The sequence below is a fragment of the Macrotis lagotis genome, chromosome 6 (genome assembly GCF_037893015.1).
Source record: "Macrotis lagotis isolate mMagLag1 chromosome 6, bilby.v1.9.chrom.fasta, whole genome shotgun sequence".
NCBI lineage: Eukaryota > Metazoa > Chordata > Mammalia > Peramelemorphia > Peramelidae > Macrotis > Macrotis lagotis.
Window position 1 is genome coordinate 156,692,918 of NC_133663.1, and position 22,957 is coordinate 156,715,874.

The window sequence follows — 22,957 nt, forward strand, 5'->3', positions numbered from 1 at the left end:
GTTGAAGACTTCAAAGAAGGGCCTCTAAAATTTTCACGGTGGGCTCATTTATATTGGGTACCACAGAGAATATTTTTAGCTCAGAGCTATTTTAGACATGATCGGGTCAGAATAAAATAGATACCCCATGAGTGTATATTAACTTCTGGGACATATAATAAAAAGAAAAGGGGTTTCAGATTGTTTTTTGAAAAGAGCATGAAAAATAATATTGCATTTGAGCAAAACTTTCTTTTTTCTCCTTCCTATTAAACCTCCTTTCTAATAAACAGGGTTTCTGTGTAAAAAGGTCATTACTATTCATGAAAACCTAAAAGTTGGTAAACAATAAACCTAGTGATAATCACCTGATTTCAATAATTATCAAAAATTGCCATTTCTCAGTAATCAAAGCAAATCAAAGGTTTTTCTATTATCCCACAATCTTTAATTTTTTACAAGCACCAAATTTTAGCTATTATCATTAGCATTGCTCTTATGTACTTTTAATTTTGAATGTGGGAGTCCTATTTATTCCTTTTACTGTGAGGACATTCTAACCATTACCACCTTAACAGAAAAAAAAATTGTATTAGGTATAGAGTATATTTATTAAACAAATGTTAAATAACAGGGAGAGATAATCCAGGACTAAATTATAAAATTGACACAATTTCTCCTTAGGGTCTCCAATCTTCTTTCTTAATAATTCTTTTCCTCTTCATGGTATTCCAGCATCATCCCATCAGGGATGTCACCTGGAGGATCCTTTCCACTTTTCTCCCCTGAGGTCTGACTTTCTGGGTGATACTATCATTATTTAGACCAATCTACCTATATTCCAGTTCCAATTTCCTCTTCAAATATTTCAATGAAACTAACTCTCTTCTGTCCTTTTTCCTTGAGGCTTTGCTTTCAACTGGCTATTGAAGTTAGAAAATAATCAGATTAAAATAACATCTGAAAAGTGAGACTACCTGATGAGCTAATTTATTTGAGAAATTTTAAAGCCCACATTCCATGGCTTCTTTAGTCAGGACTTCCATTACATTAATTCCTCTCAGTAGGGGCCTTCTTTGATTATTCAGAACAGGCTAGAAAAATCCATTATGCAGAATAGAGCAGTGGTTTTATTAACAAACCTAGGATTGACCACAAAACTCAGAAAGTTTGATATACCTTTTATTCCAACAATAACATAAATATTTTAGACTTTATATTGAAAATGATCAATGGATCATCTTCAGCTAGCCATCGCTACTAAGAAAAAATAGTACTTTTAAAATACTTGCTTTTAATTTCATTTGGTTAAATTCTTCTATCCTTAAGTGGCATCTTATTCATTAGGACAGTTCTGTGTACATGGAGGGAAATAGTCTATAGTAAAATGCAGGAAATAACTGGTAAATAGAAATCAGACTATGTCAGAGAATCGTAGTTACAAATAAAAAGGACCTTAGGGGCTATTGATCTAACTTGATTATTGTATAACTGAAGAAATTGAGACTCAGAAAGATTAAGTCACCTCTGAGTCACACAGTTATTGATAGAAGTGAGTTTGAACCCAGGTATTCCTTTTTTAAATTGAAATTTTATTTTATTTTTCCAGTTATATGCAATGGTAGTTCTTCAACATTAATTCATTTGCAAATTAATGAGTTCCACATTTTTCTACTATCATCCTTTCCCCATTCTAACAAAAAGTTTAATAAAAGTTGTACAAGTACAATCCTATTTTAACATAGTTCCATATTAGTCATGTTGTGAAAAAGAAATTAAGGCTAAGGGGAAAGAAAAAAGCATGAAAAAGGAAGGAAAAACATGAAAGAAGTTATAAAAAAAAGTGAACATAGTATGCATTCAGACTCCATGGTTTTCCTCCTCTTGGATGTAGATGGCATTGTCCATAACAGTTCTTTCAGGATTGTCCTCTTGATCGTCTCACAAAGTTGAGGTTAAAGTATACAATTTCTCTTGCTTCTGTTCACTTTATTCAGCATTGATTTATGTAATTCTTTCCATACTTTTCTATAGTCAACCTACTTGTGATGTCTTGTAAAGCAATAGTACTCCATAACATTCATTCATAAACCATATGAATTCCCCCATCCCTATTTGATGGACATCCCCTCAATTTCCATTTTTTTTTAACAAAAAAAAGAGTTGCTATAAATATATTTTTTGCAAGGCAATGGGGTTAAAGTGGCTTGCCCATGGCCACACAGCTAGATAATTATTAAGTGTCTGAGACCAGATTTTTGAACCCAGGTACTCCTGACTCCAGGGATGGTGCTTTATCCACTGCACCACCTAGATACCCTTGCTATAAATATTTTTGAACAAGAAGAACTCTTCCAGTTTTTATGAGATCTTTGGGATATAGACCTAATATTGATATTTCTATGTCAAAGATTATGATCAATTTTATTGTTCTTTTGGCATTGTCCCAGATTGTTCTCTAGAATGGTTGGATCAGTTCACAACTCCATGAAAAATTGCATTAATGTCCCATTTTTGCCACATCCTTAATCCCAGATTAATCATTTTCCCTTTATGGCATTTTAGCCAATCTGATAGCTATTAGGTGTTATCTCAGAATTGCTTTAATTTGCATTTCTCTAATCATTAACAAGTTTGAGCTTTTTTCCATATGACTTTAGATAGCTTTAATTTCTTCATCTGAAAATGGCCTATTGATATCCTTTGACCATTTATCAATTAGGGCATTGATTTATAATCTCATAAATTTGATTCATCCCTCTATATATTTTAACTTTCTTTTAGGTTTTTTAGAAGGCAGTGGGGTTAAGTGGCTCACCCAAGGCCACACAGCTAGGCAATTATTAAGTGTCTGAGGTCAGATTTGAACCCAGGTGCTCCTGACTCCAGGGCTGGTGCTCTATCCATTGTACCACCTAGCCAGTCATATATACTTTAGAAATGAGTCCTTTATCAGAAACATTAGCTGTGAAAATTGTTTCCCAGTCTGCATTGATTTTCTTAGTGCAAAGTCTTTTAATTTAATAAACCCCAAATCATTCATTTTGTAATTTATAATGTTCTTTATTTCTTGTTTGTACATGGACAAATTTTTCCCTTCTCCAGTAATCTGATAGCTGAGTATTTCTTGTTTTCTTAATTGATCTATCATATATCATACATTACATCTAAATCCTGTGCCCATTTTGACCTTATTTTAGTATAGAAAGTGAAATATGAGTCTAGGCCTATTTTTTAACCTTGCTATTTTCTAGTTTTCCCAGCAGTTTTTTGTTGAATAGTGAGTTCTTATCTCAGAAACTAATGTCTTTGGGTTTATCAAACAACAGATTACTATAGGCATTTTCTACTGTTTCTACTAAAGTCATTTTGTGCCTGTTCAAATCCACTGTTTCACTACTCTATTTTTTAAATTAGTATCAGGTTGTTTTGATGACTACTGCTTTTATCATATAGTTTTAGATCTAGGACAACCAGGCCACTTTCTTTTGCAATTTTTAAAAAAAATTCCCTTGATATTTTTTGGATCTTTTGTTGCTCAGATGAATTTTTTTTTGCTATTTTTTCTAGCTCTGAAAAATAGTTTTTGGTAATTTGATTGGTATGGCACTGAATAAATAATTTAACTTGGGTAGAATTATAATTTTTAATTATATTGGCTTGAAGCACCGGCCCTGTGGAGTCAGGATCACCTGGGTTCAAATCCAGTCACAGACATTTAATAATTACCTAGCTGTGTGGCCTTGGGGGAAGCCACTTAACCCCATTTGCTTTGCAAAAAAAAAAAAATTACATTAGCTTGGACTAACCATGAGCAATTGACATTTTTCCAGTTGTTTAGATCTTACCTTATTTGTGTGAAAAGTATTTTGTAATTGTGTTCATATAGTTTCTGGGATTATTTTAGGAGTTAGATTCCCAAACTGTCTCCAGCTACTGTAAATGGAATTTTTCTTTCTCTCTTGTCTTTGGGCTTTATTGTTCATATATAGAAATGCTGCTAATTTATGTGTGTTTATTTTATATCCTGCTACTTTGGGGAGTTGTTAATTGTTTCCAAGTAGATTTTTAGTTTATTTTCTAGGTTTTTCCAAGTACACCAGCTTATTGTCTTCAAAGAGTAAAAGTCTTGCTTTCTCATTACAATTCTGTTTCCTTCAATTTCTTTTTCTTCTCTTATTGCTAAGGCTAATATTTCTGAAACTATATTGAATAGAAGTGGTGATAATGGGCATCCTTACTGGAAATGCTCCTACTTTATTCCCATTACATATAATGCCTGTAGATGGTTTTAGATAGATACTGCTTATTATTTTAAAGAAAACTCCATTTATTCCTATGCTCTCTAGTTTTTTTTAAGAGAAATAGGTGCTGTGTTTTGCAAAGGCATTTTAAGTATTTATTGAGATAATCATGTTTTTTATTAGTTTTGTTATTAATATAGCTAATTATGCTAATTTTTCCTAATATTGAACTATCCCTGCCTACCTGTTATAAATCCTATCTGATCCTGATATATTATTTTAGTAATAAGTTGTAACTTCTTGGCTAATTTTTTACTTAAATATTTTTCATCAATGTTCATTAGGGAGATTGGTTTATAATTTTTTTTTTGTTTTGGCTTTTCTTAGGTTAAGTATCAGTACCATATTGGTATCATAAAAGGAATTTGACAAGGACTTCTATTTTTAAAAATAATTTATAAAAATTGGAATTGTCCTTTAATTGTTTGGTAAAATTTACTTGTACGTCTGTCTGGGTCTGGAGATTTTTTCCCTCAGGGAATTTATTGATGGTTTCTTCAATTCCTTTTTTCTGAAATGGGATAATTTAAACCTTTATTTCCTCTTCTATTAATCTGGACAGTTTATATTTTTGTAAATATTCTTCCATTTCACTTAGAGAAACAAACTTAAGGGAATTCAATTGGACAAAGAGCTCCAAATTCTCATTTTAATTTATTCCTTATTGGTGGTAAGTCCATCTTTTTCATTTGGTTTTCTTCTTTTTTTTTTAAATCACATTAACTAAAGGTTTATCTATTTCATTTTTTCCTATAAAAACAACTTATTTTATGGTTTTCTTACTTTCAATTCCCTTACTTTCTCCTTTGATTTTCAGAATTTCTATTTTGGTATTTAATTGGGGATTTTTAATTTGTTCTTTTTATAACTTTTTTAGTTGCATGCTCAATTCATTGACTCTTCTTACTCTATATTATTCATATAAACACTTAAAGATATAAAGTTTCCCCTATAATTCATTTGGTTGTATTCCATAAATTTTGGTATGATATCTCATTGCTGTCATTATGTTGGATGAAATTGTTGATTATTTCTTTTTTAAAATTTTATAGGGTTAAGTGATTTGCCCAAGGTCATACAGTTAAGTCATAAGTTTATGAGGCCAGATTTGAACTTAGTCTTCCTGAATCCAGGATCAGTCCTCTATCTACTATGCCACCTAGCTACCCCTGATTATTTCTATAATATGTTGTTTCATCTATTCATTCTTTAAAATTAGGTTACTTGATTTCCAATTAAGTTTTGGTTAATCTTTCCATGACCCTTTTTATTACGTATGATTTTTGGAAAGGGTACATTTAATATTTCTGCCTTTCTGCATTTGACTGGAACGTTTTTATGCCCATGTTAGTTTTGGTATAGGTGCTATGTACAAAAGAGAAAAAGATATATTCCTTTCTATCCCCATTCAATTTTCTCCAGAGGTCTATCATATCTAAGTTTTCTCGAATTCTATTCATCTTTTTAATTTCTTTCTTGTTCATTTTGTGCATAGGTTTATCTAATTCTGAGGGAAGTAGAAGTTCTTCACTATTAGAGTTTTGCTGTGTATGACTCCATGTAATTCATTTCTTTATTTTTATTTTATACTACTGGGTACATATGTGTTTAATATTGAAATTGCTTCATTGCCTATGGTACATTTTAGGAAGTTTATTTTCATTTGTTAACTTTTGATTTTCCCTTTTCAGTTGGTTAATTTTAGTTTAAATGAGCTACATTCTTTTTCAGTTGTTCATTTTTATTTAGTTAATTTTTCATAATTCTTCTGCATGACTCATTTCTTTTTTTCTATTTTCCTTTGTCCTCTCTTCATTGATTTTTTTTTAAATCCTTTTTTGAATTCTTCCATGACATTTTGCATTTAAGGCCAATTCATAAACTTTTTTTTGAGGCATCACCTATAGGCAATTTGTCACAGCTTTCTTCTTTAAGATTGAATTTATATCATCCCTATCAGAATAGTAACTTTCTGTGGTTAACTTCTTTTTTTTTTTTTGTTTATTTTGATAATTGAACTGTGCTTCTAGGGTACAGTCAGTATAATCCCAAGCTTTTTGCACTGGGGCCAGGATCTGGTGCCTGAATTATTGCTTGCCAAGGCAATGCCTTTACAACCCAGGCTTGCCTATACATTGGTTTGCTCCCAACCCAGTCTTGTCTGTTGCCCCAGTATCCCCAAGGCTCAGACTCTGGGGTTGAGACCTTCCCTGACGGTTCACTCTTTAACTGATTTGCTAAGCCTGGACCTGAGTGCATTGTGGCTAAAGAGCCTCCTGCTGGCTTTTCAATCTCCCATCTATTCTGAGCTATATTTCCCCTTTACCCCAGAAAAGACAAAGCTTTAGTGAAGATCCTCCACAATATCTTGAGTTGTTTAATTTTTTTTTTAGTAAGGTCTGTGGCTTTAAGATTTGTGTAGAGGCTTCATTTAAAGTTTTTCAGAAAAGTTCTACAAGCATGCATGCTTCACACACCATCTTGGCTCCTAGAAGTAACTTTCGAACCCAGGTCTTCTTGATCCTGAGTCCAGCCCTCTAATTGGTTTACCATATTGTTTCACATATATGTTAATTTGTGTTTTGTCCAAGAGACTTTGGGTATTCAAGGATGATAATGAAGGGTATTCATTCATGAAATAGATAGGTCCTGTTCAAATTTAGTATAAGGTTCTTGTTAGCTGTGGGACCATAGGCAAAGTGGCTTCACCTTTCAATCTCCATAAATTAATTTGTAAAATGGAGGTAATAATAGTACTGCTGCTGTGAAAATCAAAAGAAATAACATCTGTAGTGTTTAACATAGAACCAGACTTTGTTAGGCATTTAATAAATGTCTATTTCCTCCCATTCATTCAACAAATGTTTAAGTTCTTAGAGGGAATTTAAAAAAAAAGTTTTTTTCTTGTAATGAGACCTCATTACATGTGTATCGATTTGAATAAAACCAATTTTGCAGCATTTAATTTTGCATTTTCACAAATTATTGATTGCCAATCAGGAACCACATCCAGGACCATCTTTTACCTGAACTCACCTGGTATATCCTACCAAGAAGCAGATTCCAAATCACACAGGAGGTAGTTTACGATCCAGTGGGAGGAAATGGGTCTGTGTGTGCATTGGCAGATGTGACTTCAAATCTGGATTCTGCCAGTTCCTATTGTGTGATTTAAATGTTACTCTTTATGTCTTATTATCCTCTTTTATGAGAAAAGATGATTAAAGTAGATGATATCTGGGGGATTTTTTTTTTATTTTCAAGGCAATAGGGTTAACTGACTTGCTCAAGATCTCACAGATAGGTAATTATTAAGTGTCTGAAGCTGAATTTGAACTCAGGTCCTCCTGATTCCAGGGCCAGTGCTCTATCCACTGTGCCACCTAGCTGCCCCTCAATTGTTTTAATAGTAAATGAATTTGATCATAACTAATTTATATAAATATTAGTTTAGTTGCCAGTAGAGATGTTTCTAGTGAGATGGCATTAGTTAATTTAACTCTTATTTCTAGTATTTAGGAAGCTTCCTCTTAAACTATGGGAAGTGTGTTTATTTGGTGTTTTAAATTTAGATAGCATCACAGAACATACCAAGTATTTTCAAAGTCTTAAAAACCAATAGGATGTAACTCTTTAGTTATGTATAGTAACTAAATCCTCTTCCCACAGTGCTTGCCACAATGAAATTAATGAAAACTTGTCAGGCAAATAGTGCACCAGTAGAATTAGGAATAAAATCTTGGCCCCTCTACAGCCTTTTTGTTTCTCACTGTTTCTAAACAAACTGGAAACTAAAACAGACTTCCTTGGATGCACTAATTATACAGCATATTGAACAAAATGACCATTTTAAAGATTTTATTAACATATTTCCTTCAGGCTCAACAAAAACTAATTTTTTTCCCCTTGGTCAGTGAATTCACCATCAATAAGATAATATATAACAATATGTGCTTTAAAAATTATTCACATGTATCATGAAAGTAATGAATACAGAGATAATCAGCATATTTAAACTTACTTTTAGTTGTTTCTCATCATAATAGAAACAATGGAACCTGAAATATGTATAGCTAATTATTCATAAAACATAATGTAGAACCTAATATATAGCAGAGACCCAGCTATTTGCTAAATTCATAAATGATTGGATTCAATTCAATGAATCTTTAATAAGTACTTATTATTTGAAAGGCACAAAAATAAAAAGACACAAAACATTTTCTTAGGTTACATTTGAGTTTTGGGGAAAGAAGGAGATAAAACATGTTTTCATTTTATGGTAAAGGAGAGATAGAGACAGAGACATGATTCCCAACTTTGGTCTTTTTTTTCTGAAAGAACAACAAAAATATTTTATGAACCTCTCAGGTGATTTAACATACTACTCAAAAATGTTCTGCAAATATTTATTGTTTTAAGTGCCATTAATGAATTTTTACATGAACCTTTTGGGTCAAATCCCCAGAGGGTTGATGAGTCCCTAAATGGGAACCAATGAGATACACCAACAGTACAAGGTGGAGAATCACATAGGCCAAAGAGAGTACAAGGAAGGAATGTAGATAAAAGATTTTATTAAGGTTTTAGGCAGGTGGGGAGATTTTAGCAGTCAATCAGATGAAACCATACAGCAAAGATGGCATGTGATTGAATGAATGAATGGTTGAATGAATGATGGAGATCTGAAATATCATGGGCAGTTGAAATATGCTTACAGCTTAAAATATTTTCAGAACTAAAATAACATCCCTTACTAGTTTTCTTTTTTCTTTTCTTTGCTTAATCACTTTCTGTGGAGAGAGAGTCCTTTCAAGCTTTCTTTACCCATCTTTTCAACATGCTAATAACCATCTTAATTCAGTTATTCAAAACAAATATTTTAAAAGCCTTTTGTGTGTGGGAAAAACTATAAATATATATATATATATATATATATATATACACATATACATATATATCCATGTCCTGAATAAGTTAGTTGATAAAATTTATGCAATTATTCAATAGAAATATGTTGATAAAAACCAAGTTAACTATTTAGTACTACTGATACTTCATGTTTTACAAAACACTTTATATATGTAGTATTTGAAGGTTCACAAAAATTTTGGGAGGCACAAAGATGAGTTATGATTTTCTTTATAGGGTAAATTGAGTCCCAGAGATAAAATTTCTTCCCATACATCATGTAACTAGAAATAGAGAATTAAATGAAGTTATCTTAATTCCCAGTGATGTGTGTAGTCCTATATCATAGCTGCTTGCTGTGAAACAAATGATAAATGGAAAATATAAGACTCATATAAACATTATTTGTATATTCCTAGGAAATTATTAACTTTTGTTTTCAGTTTTTAAATATCAATAAAATTTAAATTCATGACAGAAAAATATTCATTATCATTTACATTAAATTTAGATAATGTTTAATGTTGAAGTTGGCACCCTAGAACAAAATCAATTCTATTCATGACTCAGTTACAAATAATGCATTATTGTGTTAAATCACAATTGATATTTCTAAAGGAAAATTAAAAAAATTCTTTATATTGTCATTCATTTTACTAAAGGTAAATCATTCAGTTCATATTTTGGAAAATATTCAAGGTAACTAATTTAATTTTATGTTTGGGAAGTATAATACTTTTTATATTAAATACTTGTATGGCACTAATAACTACAATTGTCAATGGTTTTAACTTGTAACTACTTGAAATTTCTTGCTATTTCTTGTTATGCTTTGTAACAGAATTGGCCATTGGAAGTATAAATAATTATTTTTGTAGTAAAGTAGACTAGGTAATCATTATAAAATCATCTGCCCAGCATTTCTAGTACAAGGTATATTCTAGTATACTAATTTTTCCCTCCTAGAAACCTTTTCCAATGATTTTTCTATTCTTACTACTTATAACCATTCCATGAAATGAGTATTTTTTAAAACTCTTGTGCACTTCACGTTTTTCTTCCACCAAGAGTGTAGCATGATCAAAAGTGATATTTAGGTAATATGAAACTCTGACATTAAGAGAGATGGTTTATTTTTTGGCAGTTTTTCAGTTGAAGCCTCTTTTATCTACTAGCAACTTTGGTTAATTGTTATGCAAATATCAAAATTGCTTTTCTATATAAAGGATCAGGATTTCTTTTTAAAAGTGAGATAACTCATACTTGTAGAAAAAGAAAATATTCACAATTATGTATGGCTAGTAAATGGAAACCATTTTCCAATTAAAAAGAAACTGAACAAATAAGTTGTTTCTAAGCATTGTTCATCTGCTTATGAATGTAATTCTTCTTCTGTAATAGCTCTCCTTTCAGCAAGTTTCTTCTTAATTCCCAAGTTTAAGTCTAATGAATAGACTCTTTTGTTCATTTTTTGAAACTTGAGCCTATCACCTGCCCTTGAAGGTTAAAATTTTTACTTTTAGTTGTGAGTTTTTTCCTCCCTTTCGTAAACTGTATGATGATGTTTAACAAAATATTAGACAGAAAAAACCAAGATAGATTAAAATTCTTTCTGGCAGAGGATAATAAATTTAAAACTGAAAGAGACTTGAATGGCTATGGGGTCCAATGCTCCTTTTTTTTACAGATATGGAGACTGAAGCACAAGGAAGGGAAATGACCTGGCCCAGAGAGCCACAGAACTGGGATATGAATCCAGGTACTCTGATTGCAAATGCAATAATTTTTGTACTGCACTATGATGATTTTAATATATGTCTTGTCCATTTTCTTCCTGTTGTTTGCAGGTGGAGGTGGCCAAAGTTATTTATGGGTATATTTAATAGTTATATAAACTGCAACCTTTCTTCTTCATAAAAAAAAGCAAAATAAAAATGTGAGCTTATCTTTATTCAGTCAGCTACTTTGAACAGAGAATAATTCTTAATATGAAGATGAATAAAATAACTCCTGCAATCAAAGAGGAGAAAAGTTAAGAAATTTAAACTAAATATTATATATGACATTTCTCACCCTTTTAGTGGGTAGAACAGTAGGTAGAGAAAGGGAAAGATTTTGAAGCTGAAAATAAAAAATTAAAAAATTTCATTCTACAAGTTTCTCCATGAAAATTTAATGAAAAGGACAAAGGACCTACATTAATTCAAAAAAGGGAGAGATTATTTCCTGCTAGGGAAATTATCTCTATTGGTATAATTCTTTCAATAGAATAGGGCTCATTGAGAGTGTGAATTTAATTAGTGGGCAATCAGCAGTGTTTCCTTGAATAAAGTTTACTAATAAAAATTTTAGTCAAGTAAAAGAAAATGTATATTCTATACATTCCCAAATGAATTCAAAACCATACATCAATCACTTTCAAAAAGTTGAATATTATGAGGGAAATTCCATAGCTATATTATCTTTGCAAGGAAAACCAAACTTTAAAGGTTTTTTTCTTCAGAAATCAATGATAAGAAATATAACGAATATGCAAAATGTGTCATCCACCTTAAAAAGCAACCTTTAAGTTGTATTTCATCACAATATTAGAAATATGTTTCTTGCATATCTTTCATTCAATAAGGTAAAAAGGGAACTGAAAAACAGATTATGCAGTTATGTATTTACTTTTTAAGATATATATTATATATATTATATATATATATATATATATATATATATATATATATAAAATAAACACACCGATATAATTTTACTAGTCAAATATACAAAAGGTGAAAGTGGTAGAATTCTGAAGCTACATTTTCCAAATTTTGAAAAAACTTACTAAGAAATGTAGGCAATGTTAAAAGTAATATCTAAAGCTACAGAAATTGTCTAAAGAAAATTTTACTTAAAAGAGAAGTAGTCCTAGTCTTACAAATACTGTTTAGAAATCATGTTAATATCCATAATTTTTAATTTTACAATTAATAGATATATGCAAATGAAAATCTGATCTATAGAAATTTTAAATTTCCCAAGCCGGGTTACTAATGATTATAGTAATAAGTATAAATGTACCTGCAAAATAAAAAAAAAGAAACATTCATAAGAAATTTAACCTTTCATTTTTCTGATGCTAGCTATTGACTCTCCGCAGTTGTGGTATCTTTCAGGAAGTTCATTTAGAAAGACAATCTATTATAAGCCATTATATTGGTATGATATGGAAAAAAAGAAGATAATCATAGAATCAAAATTTGAGAATAAGGGATCCCAATAAACATCTCTCTAGATCGAGTCGAGAAATCTAGATTCTTTTAGTTTGATTTCAACAGTATATAACCTGGATTAAGTAATTTACTTGTTTTAATCTGCAATATAAAATAGTTGATTTCGATGATATTTAGGATTTCCTGAAAGTCTAACTTTATTTGGTTCTATGGATCATTCTCTTAATTTTTATTGACGTTGAAGAGGAAGTAGACTAGACCAGACTCATACCTTTGTAATGATAAAAAATTGATTGATGGTGGAGAATACATTCCTTTTACCCTACAGATCATTATTTTTTTTTTTGGAAAATTAGTAAGGGAAGAAAAAGATGAGGACCAATATTGATCCTTATGGACAGAGGGTGATAATACTGTCCTCTTTTTCACAAAGAAGAGGATGTTTTGGAATGCTGCTGTTTATAAAGTTCACAAATATAAAGGTAGAAGGGACATTGGAGTTCAACTCATCCAATATCCTCATTTTGCAGAGAAGGACATTATTAGTTTTTCTTTTTTTTAATTGCAATGAAATTTTCATGTGGTATAGATGACATATTAAATAAAACATTGATATAAAATATTATTTTTAATTTATAAAGAAAGTTAAAATTCATGGAGGCATATCACTATTACTATAATAAATCATGATGTCCTAAAGTTGAAAAATTCTGATCTCCATTATTGTAACCAGGATAGTTACATTTGGTAACCAGAAAAACAATAGATTATAGGAATATCTGTAATTTTACTAATATAAGGAATTCCTGGATGAAGAAGCTCTTTTTCACCAAATTGAACTGTTAACTACAAAGTAATTTACAATCTAAAGAGTTGCCTAGAGAGATTAAGACAGTCCAAAGTTAGCTCTTCTATTTACTAGCACTACTTTTGGTTATATTGCATTTATAAAGAAAAGATATTTCTGATAACACAGTAGTGAAATCAGGTTGCTCTTTTAGGTGAATAGAACCAATACTTTCACATAGAAATATTAGGGAGCAATCCATATAGGTGATTTATGGAGTTCTATAAAAGTGTCTCTATCCTCAAAACATCTTTCACTGTCTAAAAATTAAAATTCATTTCAGAGATTCATGCATTGTGACTGACTCCATTTCTTTAAAATGATTATACACCCATTTTCAGCTGTTAACATCTTAGCACAAATTATTTAATCATATTCTTTTTCAAGACCAAAAATTATCTGAAAAATAGAAACATTTACTAAATGGTCTGGAGGACAATGAAACAGCAAATTAGAAGGGACCAAAAGTACAAGTTATGACAGATTGAAAGGATATTCAGGATGGGAAAGCTAAGTGTTCATAACTTGCTAGAATCAATTTGAGTGGAAAGAGAAAACTTTTGCCATTATGAATCCAGATAAAACTAAAGTTAGATTTGGTTGTCTTGGTACAACTAAGTAAAAGGGTCAAGATGCAAGTTTAAAATAGATAACTCAAAGTTATTAAGACTAGAAAATACACATAATCAAAGCCTCAGTTTACAGCTATTGCTTGAGAATTCAAATGGTCAATGTGAGAACCAAAAGAAAACTAATTTTAGACAGAAAATTTGATTCTTAGGATAATGTATATTTAAGTTATTCAGTATAATGCAATGGAGGCATTGACCCTTTATCTTAAGATAGTACATTTGGATTGTGCCCTGGTTTTATGTACTCTACTTGGATTGAGAGATGTATAGGGTAAGGAATGTCAGGTATTTAGATTCAGAAATGTAAAACTTGAATGAACCAATGATATCATCTCTTCTAACTTCCTCATAATAACCTTTCTTTTTTAAAAAATGTAAACCTTTCACATATGAAGCTTCCCAAATTAATATTTTAAGGGCATAAAAATAAGATTGCAAAGTAAATCAATTATTGAAATTGAGTTTTATAGACATGTTTATATGTAGATAAAGTTCACTGACACTAGATTAAGAACCTTTGATCTTGGATAAAAAGGAAGGTGGTTTAACTTTCCTTCTCTTTAAATTTTTATATCAGAAAACTTGTAACAAATAGACATTATCAAATATAATTCTCATTACTTTATTCCTCAGAATGTATGTTCATAATTGTGGTTAGGCATTGCATGATCAGAGTTCTCACCATATTAGAGCTTTTTAGTGTCTGTCTTTTTAAACATTCTTATTATTGCATAAATTTTTCTACTAATTCTGCTTACTTATATTTTCACCAATTAACGTGCATTCCCAAGTTTCTCTGAAATGGATCCTTCTACCATTCTTACTATATAATGGTATTCTATATCACAGTTTGATGGGCATCATCTTAGTTTCCCATTCTTTGACACTTCAAAAGTGATGCTATTAATATGTTTTACATATGATTCCTTTACTTCTTTCTTTCATCTCTTTGAGTTATAGGCCTAGTAGTGGCAGCACTGAATCAGAGGATATTTTTTTGGTCTAAATTACATTCCGGGATGACTATGCCACCTTGCAGTTTTACTAAGAGTAAATTGAAGTTTCTGTTTTCTACAAGGTCTCCAATATTTCTCACCTCTTTTTTGATCTTTTGTGACAATCTAATCAGTATTTGGAATATCAGAATTATTTTAACCTGCAGTTTTCTAATTGGTTTCTTGTAATATTGACTAGTCCTGGGACAAATTTGAAATGGCTTGGTTTTATGAATCTATTTTTAATCTAATTTTATTTTTTAAGTGTCATACAATGGTATATTTATTTTTTTCTTTTCCTCGTAGAGGAAAAAAGAATAGATAAAAACCTGTAAACAAAATAGACATAGTGAATTCAAATATATATATATTATATATTTGAAAATAAATTTCAAATTCAAATTTAGATACCTTTAGTATTTTGTAAAAAAGACTATTTGCAACTTGCTGCAAATATTTTCTCTTAATTATTCTCCTGTTCATTTCAGATTATCTTCTTTTGTGCAAAACATGCTTTTAAAAGGTATAACCAACATTTTTTATTTTGTTTTCTGTTGTTCTCTCTGTATCTTGCTTGCTACCATGGACCTGGGTTGGAATCTTGATTTAGTTGTATATTGCTTTGTTTCCTTTGACAAATCACTTCATCTTCTTGAGTCTCAGTATCTTCTTCTGTAAACTAAGGAAATTTAATTAGATAACATTTATTATCCATTCCAACTTTTATTCCTGTAATCCTGGAGTTTCCATGATCTAAACTGAGAAGGGAGTTGAATTGCTCCATGTGGATCAGTGGCCACATCATTTTGGGGTATATCTTCAGTCTAAGTGAGATTAAATCTTTTTTTCAAGAAAACAAACAAATTAATTAAAATAAGGACTTATAAAAATCCACTTCATAATCTAGTTTTCTAAATTCCAACTTATTTTTTGCTTTAACATTTAAATTTCTTATTAAGATTATAAACTAGGCCTTTCATTTTTCTTCTTAGTAACACTCGAGAACCAAAGGCATGTTAGCCAACTATTTTCATCTGGTGGTCAAATATTTATGTTATAAAAAGAATCATTTTCAAGTCATTCCAAATGTAATAGATTAAGTTCTGAAAGTAGGCTTTATCCTTTTGGATTTGAGTGGCAATACCTAGTTCCTCCCCCCTCGTCCCCTGCAAAAAAATAGCCCATAATCATATAATTACTCTTTCAGTATGGTAGCTATAGTTTATATAGTTTATATAGTTAGGACATTGATTTTACCTCTGAGCAGTAGTCTTAAGAAGGTTATAAATATGTGTGTATAATATTTATATACCAAACATATGTGTATGTATTTATGTATATATAAATATACATTTATGAATTTATGTATAAAATATTGCTGCATAATTTGAAAATATAATTATGATATGAATTTTTATTTGGTTTCTTTCATTTTGCTAATTTGTTTGCTTTGTAGAAACATACATATATATGAATAATTTTATATTGCATATAAATATGATATATTTAATATATGTAGTATATATGTAAAACACAAAGCATATATATGGTGTTATGTGGTTTTCATATGTGAGTTACATACTTACAAAGAATTCTTTCTACCTTGAATTCCTTGCCTTCAAAGCCAGTAGAGTTATTTGTTGCTGCTGTTACAAATTTTTCATTATCCCTTAAGAAACGAAATATTATACTCAAACCTCTTTAAAACATTATAAACATTGTATGATTTGTGAATACTTTTGTCACAAGAGTTGTTCCTCATTTTTAAGTTTCAAGAACCTCTTTACTAAATCTAGAATATAGGATATGAGCAATAATACTTCAATTTGTTTATCACTTTTTTGTTGATGTAAGTGGTCATTTTTTACTATGTTCTTAAAGTTCCTTTGTAAATTTGTTATGTGGTACTCAGAGGGTATTTTGTTTTAGAAGGAATGCAAAAAACAAAAGATGCTTAGATTCTTTACCTGATCATATATGTTTAAAAACATATAATATAGTAGGCTATAATAAGTATAATAATATAAGAAATGGAAAGTAAATATAAGTAAAATAATCAATATAAGACTGTAGCTTAGAGAGTAAATGATCCTTGGAGTCCTTTAGTCCAGTATCCTTGTTTTACAGATTATAAAACTATGGTTTAGAGAAATTAAAATTCATGGTTACATAGCTACCAAATATCAGTATTTGAATTTGAACCTATAATCTTCTTGGTTCCAAATCTAATTCTCTGTTCTGCTATTCTGTCTTTTTTAGAACTTAACCTTAGCTCATTGTCATTATGGGAAATGTGTTAAGAATTATGATTGTGTATTCTAGAACCATATTCTCTACCTTTTGATTTTTTTCTTGTAGCAGAGCCTCATGGAATATTTTGCTCTTTTCATATTCACATTAATCCTTGTTTAAATGCTATAAACTTGAATGAGGGGCAAAGTTAAATGACAGCAGCTACACTATAATTATATATTTATAATTTTTCTATTCAAGACACCCTGATTGATATTGTGCTGTGCATATAGTATTCATGTTTTGGGGTATGTGTATTTTTTATGTAGTCATATGTAAGATATTATAAATTATTTGTGTGTTGTCCAATAAGTCACCAAAATACAACTACTGAATGAAAATAAATTCTTGAATTTGAACATATGATATTCTTACCTGTATGTCAACTTTTATTCTATTATTGTATATTAATAAGAGGGGTGGTAGAAACAACCAAACAAGGAGATTTCAGGGATTTCAGTGAAAATCTTGAAAATAATATATGGAATAAGTTTCAAAACCTGGGAGTTGAATTAGAGTATGTAAAAGTAAAAGAAAGAAGGTAGGTAAAGAAAAAAGTAAAATAAAATAAGATCCTAGGATATGAAGAAGAAATTTCTGGAAGAACAAAATAATGTAAAAAAACAATTGGTGAAATAACAGTAAAAAGGAAACAGTAACTATCAGTGCATATTTATAATGACTCATTATTCATTCAATCTTCTATTAGTCATGATGTGGTATATAAAAAAGGTTAGAAAAGTATAATCACTGTTCTCACAAAGTTTATGACTTTTAGGTATACACAAAAATACAAAATATAATTCAGCTCTAGACTGTGTGAAATAATCTGAAACAGGAAAAATTTCAAACAATAATAAAATACTAGCATCACAAAGACATTTTAATAATTGCTTGTTATGAAAAAATTTAAATTGGGTTATCCAAAGTATTTTACATAATAAGAAGGAGTAGAGTCCGTGAAATAACTTGCAATCTAATAAGAGGAAGATCAAGAATTGGGTTCAAAGGTTATCTATTTTAAATCCTTTTTTAAAAAAAACATATGGGGGCAGCTAGGCAGCACAGTGGATAAAGCACTGGCCCTGGAGTCAGGAGTATCTGACTTCATATCTGGCCTCAGACACTTAATATTACCTAGCTGTGTGGCCTTGGGCAACTCACTTAATCCCATTGCATTAAATTTAAAAAAATGTGGAAACTTGGAATCAGTGATATTAAATCAGTGATATCCAAGGAAAATGGTAACTAAATATGAATCACTAGACTGCAATCTAGATCTCTTATTTCACTTTTCTGCCATGAAATTTGTACACAGAAGCCCATGAATTCAACTATGTTGATTAAACACTTTCTTGGGGAACTCATTATAATGAAAAAAATAAAATCTGATATTTTCACAATAAGCAAATAATATTATAGTTGGACATGTTGCCACAATTTATCTTGTCATATAGTATAAAAAAAAATCTGAATCTAGCATAAGAGAACCTGGATTCAGAAATTAGAACAATTCTTTGATCAGAGAGTTAGAGTTGAAAGTGACCCCAGAAGTCAGATCCAGAGTTTCATTTGTGGGCCTAGTATTTGTGTCTCTATATGGAATCCCTTTCTTCCTTTAGGACACAAGCACTAATTTCTACAAGAAGTCTTCCTGACTGGTTTGTGACAAAAATACTTAAATTTACAAAAAAACTCGGGTTTTTGTGCCAAAGATTCCTTGTTTTTAGAATTAGTTTTTATTTTTAAAATACATTTTATTTATTTAGTTAAATGCTTTCCTATTACATATAAAAGATTTTAACATTTAAAAAATTTTTGAATTTCAAATTCCATTTTTCACTTTGCTTTTCTCTCCTCCTTGAGAAAACCAACTACTAATCTTATACATTTGCATATATGCACATATATAATATATGTAGGTTTACACATATATGTGTAATCTATGTTAGGTATTTTGATAAGATCAGGACTTTGATTTTATTGTTATAGGGAATTCTAGGTTCAGAAACACCTTCTAATGTAAATTAGTCCAGGTTTTATAACTTTATATTTTATCATCTATATTTATTATAGTTTTAGAAAATTATTGGAGCATAGCCAAGATGTCATACAAATAGTATGTATGAAAGGCAACATTTGAACATGGCTCTTCTTGTTTCTAAGACTGATTTCTTATCTCTTAGATCAAGCCATAACATTAAGATTGAAGATGAAGTTGATGTCAGTCATTCATAAAAGGGCAAGTCAAATTTACAAGCTAAAGATATCATAAAAGATTTATAGCTACTTGAATCTCTCCTTATTATAAATCCAAAATTACCTTAGGTCATCTATATGGTTAGTGGACAGTATCAATTAGCCCAGTACAATTATGATTCTCCTCAATAAACTGAGATATAGTTTAAGATTTTAAAAATGAAGAATATAAACAGCTTAATAATAACTTACTTTAAAAGTTAATTATGTGTTTGGTTCAATATTGCAGCTTCTATCTCATAATAGTTAGAGTTTATTTTTTCAATTTTTTAATGCAATCTTGCCTGATAACTACTCATAATACACTTCATCATCTTGATACCATAAATAGATTATATCCTTTTGACCTTGTAAGAGACATTAAATTTTGACTCAATCACCTCAAGATCTTATAAGACACCTCATTTTGTAAAAGTATTCTCTTTCTTTTTAAGAACATAAGCCATTTTTCCTTCTCAAAAAAGAAAAATAGGAGATTTATAAAATTATAGCTGTATATGTGAAAAATGACATGTGAATTCATTACTCCAAAGGGTCATTTAGATTGAAAATGAAAACACTCTAGCTGCATATTATTTATCCAACACCACAGTAGGGGAATGAACTGTGCCTGCTCCTGTGATTTTTCCAAACAATTAAAATCAACAGTAATCATTTGAGGTCAAAGGTAAAATCCTCTGGCATTGACCATCCTGCTGCCAACATTTCCAATATTCTTATGCCTTGCTCCCCATCATAATCCCTATAAAACACTTTATCTCCAGATTGCCTTTTTACCAGTTAACCACCCCCGCCCCCCCACGCCTGGAATATTCTCATTCTTTCTTTGGTTTCCTTCAAGTCTTTATTTTCCATAAGCTGTTTTCCCTAATCTCCTTCAATTCTTGTACCTTCCTTCTTTTGAATATTTTCCATTTATCCTACCTATAATTTGTACTCAATTTTTTGCATGTTTGTTGCATTAGCCTATAATCTTCCTGAGATTAGGATGTCTTTTTTAAAAAAAAATCTCCAGTGTTTAGCAGAGCACTTAGTGCTTTATAAAGGCTACTTAATTGATAAATTATTCAAGAATGAATTTTTCTTAGAATGTGGTGCATATTCCCTAATTTCATAAACAGAACAAGCTAGATGTCATTTATCCTTGTATCGATAATTTAGGATGCACTTTGTTGGAAACTGTGAGGTTCATTAGATTGCTTAAATCAAAGCCAATTTTTATAGAGTACATGATTTTCTTTCTTTTTTCCTACTATCCTAACTATGAGGAAAACTCATATACTTGTATACTTGTTTCAGATTCCCTTCATTTGGTATATCCAAAAGTTATCTATAAAGACAACTTTATCTTATTAGATGTCTATAATTGTACATCTCCTTTTCCCCTCCAAGTAGAGCAATTTCTCTCTCATCTGACCTTTGAGCTCTCACAAACTTGTCTTACTCTAATTTATATTAAGTTGGTTTGTAAAAAATACCTTGTTGTACGTACTAAATTGTAATTTTCTTGAGATCAAGGACCATATCTTCTTTATTGTTACATCTTATTCAATGCCCAAGGAAGTGCATTGGTTGTAGGCACTTGATAAATATTTTTGGAATAATGCTATTGTTGAGATCCCTGCTATGAAGTAACATGAATAAGCTTTAGCACAAGCCCACTAAAGAGTGCTCAAATAGGGGCAGCTAGGTGGTGCAGTGGATAGAGCACTGGCCCTGGAGTCAGGAGTACCTGAGTTCAAATCCAGTCTCAAACACTTAATAATTACCTAGCTGTGTGGCCTTGGGCAAGCCACTTAACCCCATTGCCTTGCAAAAACTAAAAAAAAAATAGTGCTGAAATAGAGTCCTTATTTTTACATTCATATCCTCTCTCTCTTGGAAGGTTAAGTTTGGCAGAAACCCCAGGATAAGTAGATTGTTATAAAAATCAATATATAAACCAATTACTGTGAATTTATCAAGGGGAAAGGAGGATGTGACTAATATCTGAAGATGACAACAAGCATGGCAATAAAGTTTTCCCACAGGATGGCCTATACTACTGCTTCATTCTCCAATATTTAATTTTCTTGAATCATAGTATAATTTATCATGTTTCTTTAATGAAATATTTCAGGATTCAAAAGTGATACCATTTAAACTAAAAAATAAAAAAGATATATTTTTTCTGATACATTAGCCATAGAAATGTATGAATAGTAATTATCTTTTTTATGGAAACTGGATAGTTTACTGGGGGCATTTCAAGTGTCTGCAGGGAAAAGCATTTACCAATTAAAAAAAAAGAAAATATAGATTGGCATGATTAGATAGATTTTTGTTATCATTGCTAGAAATGAGGTACAAGTAATGATGCTGCTACTATAAAATGCAAAAACTAAAAACAATATTTAAAAAACCGATTGCCAAATTCACATTAGCCAATGTTAATGTCTCAGAAATTTCCTTGTTAACTAAAAACAATTGTTTTATCTATATCATTGAGTTCAATAATAGATAAAGTGAATGAAAAGGATCACTAATGATATTCTCAGATGTAATGCAAAAGAAATCATCATTCATAAGGGGTAATGATATCATTATTATAAAATCAAGAAGATAAGCAGAGTCAATATGTAAGAAATTGCCCATGAAAAATTTTCCCTTTCGTCTTCATCAGATCTCCAAAACAATGACTTATTAATATCTTGATTTCTATTACAAATTAAATATCAGAGTGAAAAATAGTTTTTAAAATTACCATGGAATAAAAAGAATATTTATAAATTGAGATTAAATGTAGATTAAATGAAAGATGGAAAATCAAGAATTACAGATGCTAACTCCTGTTTCAGTTGTATAAAGGATCCTAAATCAAGCTTAACATGTATCATTCTCAGTTTAGGTAAAGCATTCAAGGCCAATATCTGATATTAAAACAATAAATAGTGTGAATATATATATATATATATATATATATACATATATATATATATATAATGTTTAAGCCCTATAAGAACCTAGTAGGAAACCCTTTACCCCAAAATCAACTAAGGTATAAGCTGGCTATAAGCTACCATATAAGGATTTGAATTAAATTATCAGGATCCACAATATGTGTATATTATAGATAGCTAGAAGATATGGATCTGAGTTTTAACTAATTTTAATGGGTCTGGTAAGACCACTCATTAAATCTATTTTAAAACATGGAATTTTAAGCTGCTTCCCCCAAAGTGGAAGCCTCCCAGACCATGGCATCTAATGATTTGTCTGTCAAATGAAAGTTGCCATTTATATAGTATGTTAATGTGTGAAAAATGTTTTACAAATATTATCTCATTTTATACTCAAAAACCACCTTGAAAAGTAATTTCTATTTTTTCTATTTTTCCCTATTTTACAAATAAGAGCAAAAAGACCTTAAGTGCCTTTCTCAGTCACACAATTAATCATTATTTGTGGTCAGATTTTGACTTGCTCGAATTATCTGAATTCGGTAATATCAAGGTGGTGAGCCAAAAAGATAATGATCTCA

The 22,957-nt window shown here is 30.3% G+C and overlaps 1 protein-coding gene across 3 annotated transcripts in view; it reads left to right on the forward strand.

The window, feature by feature from the left end:
- Positions 1 to 22,957, forward strand: part of GPC5 (glypican 5) — a 2,040,883-nt gene that overhangs the window by 1,791,554 nt on the left and 226,372 nt on the right. For 2 of the 3 annotated variants that reach the window (XM_074191892.1, XM_074191894.1), the window contains exon 8: positions 10,882 to 10,953. The exons of the other annotated variant lie outside the window; for it this stretch is intronic. In XM_074191892.1, the coding sequence (XP_074047993.1) occupies positions 10,882 to 10,953 (72 nt within the window). The remainder of the gene's footprint in view (positions 1 to 10,881; positions 10,954 to 22,957) is intronic. 3 annotated transcript variants of the gene reach the window in all.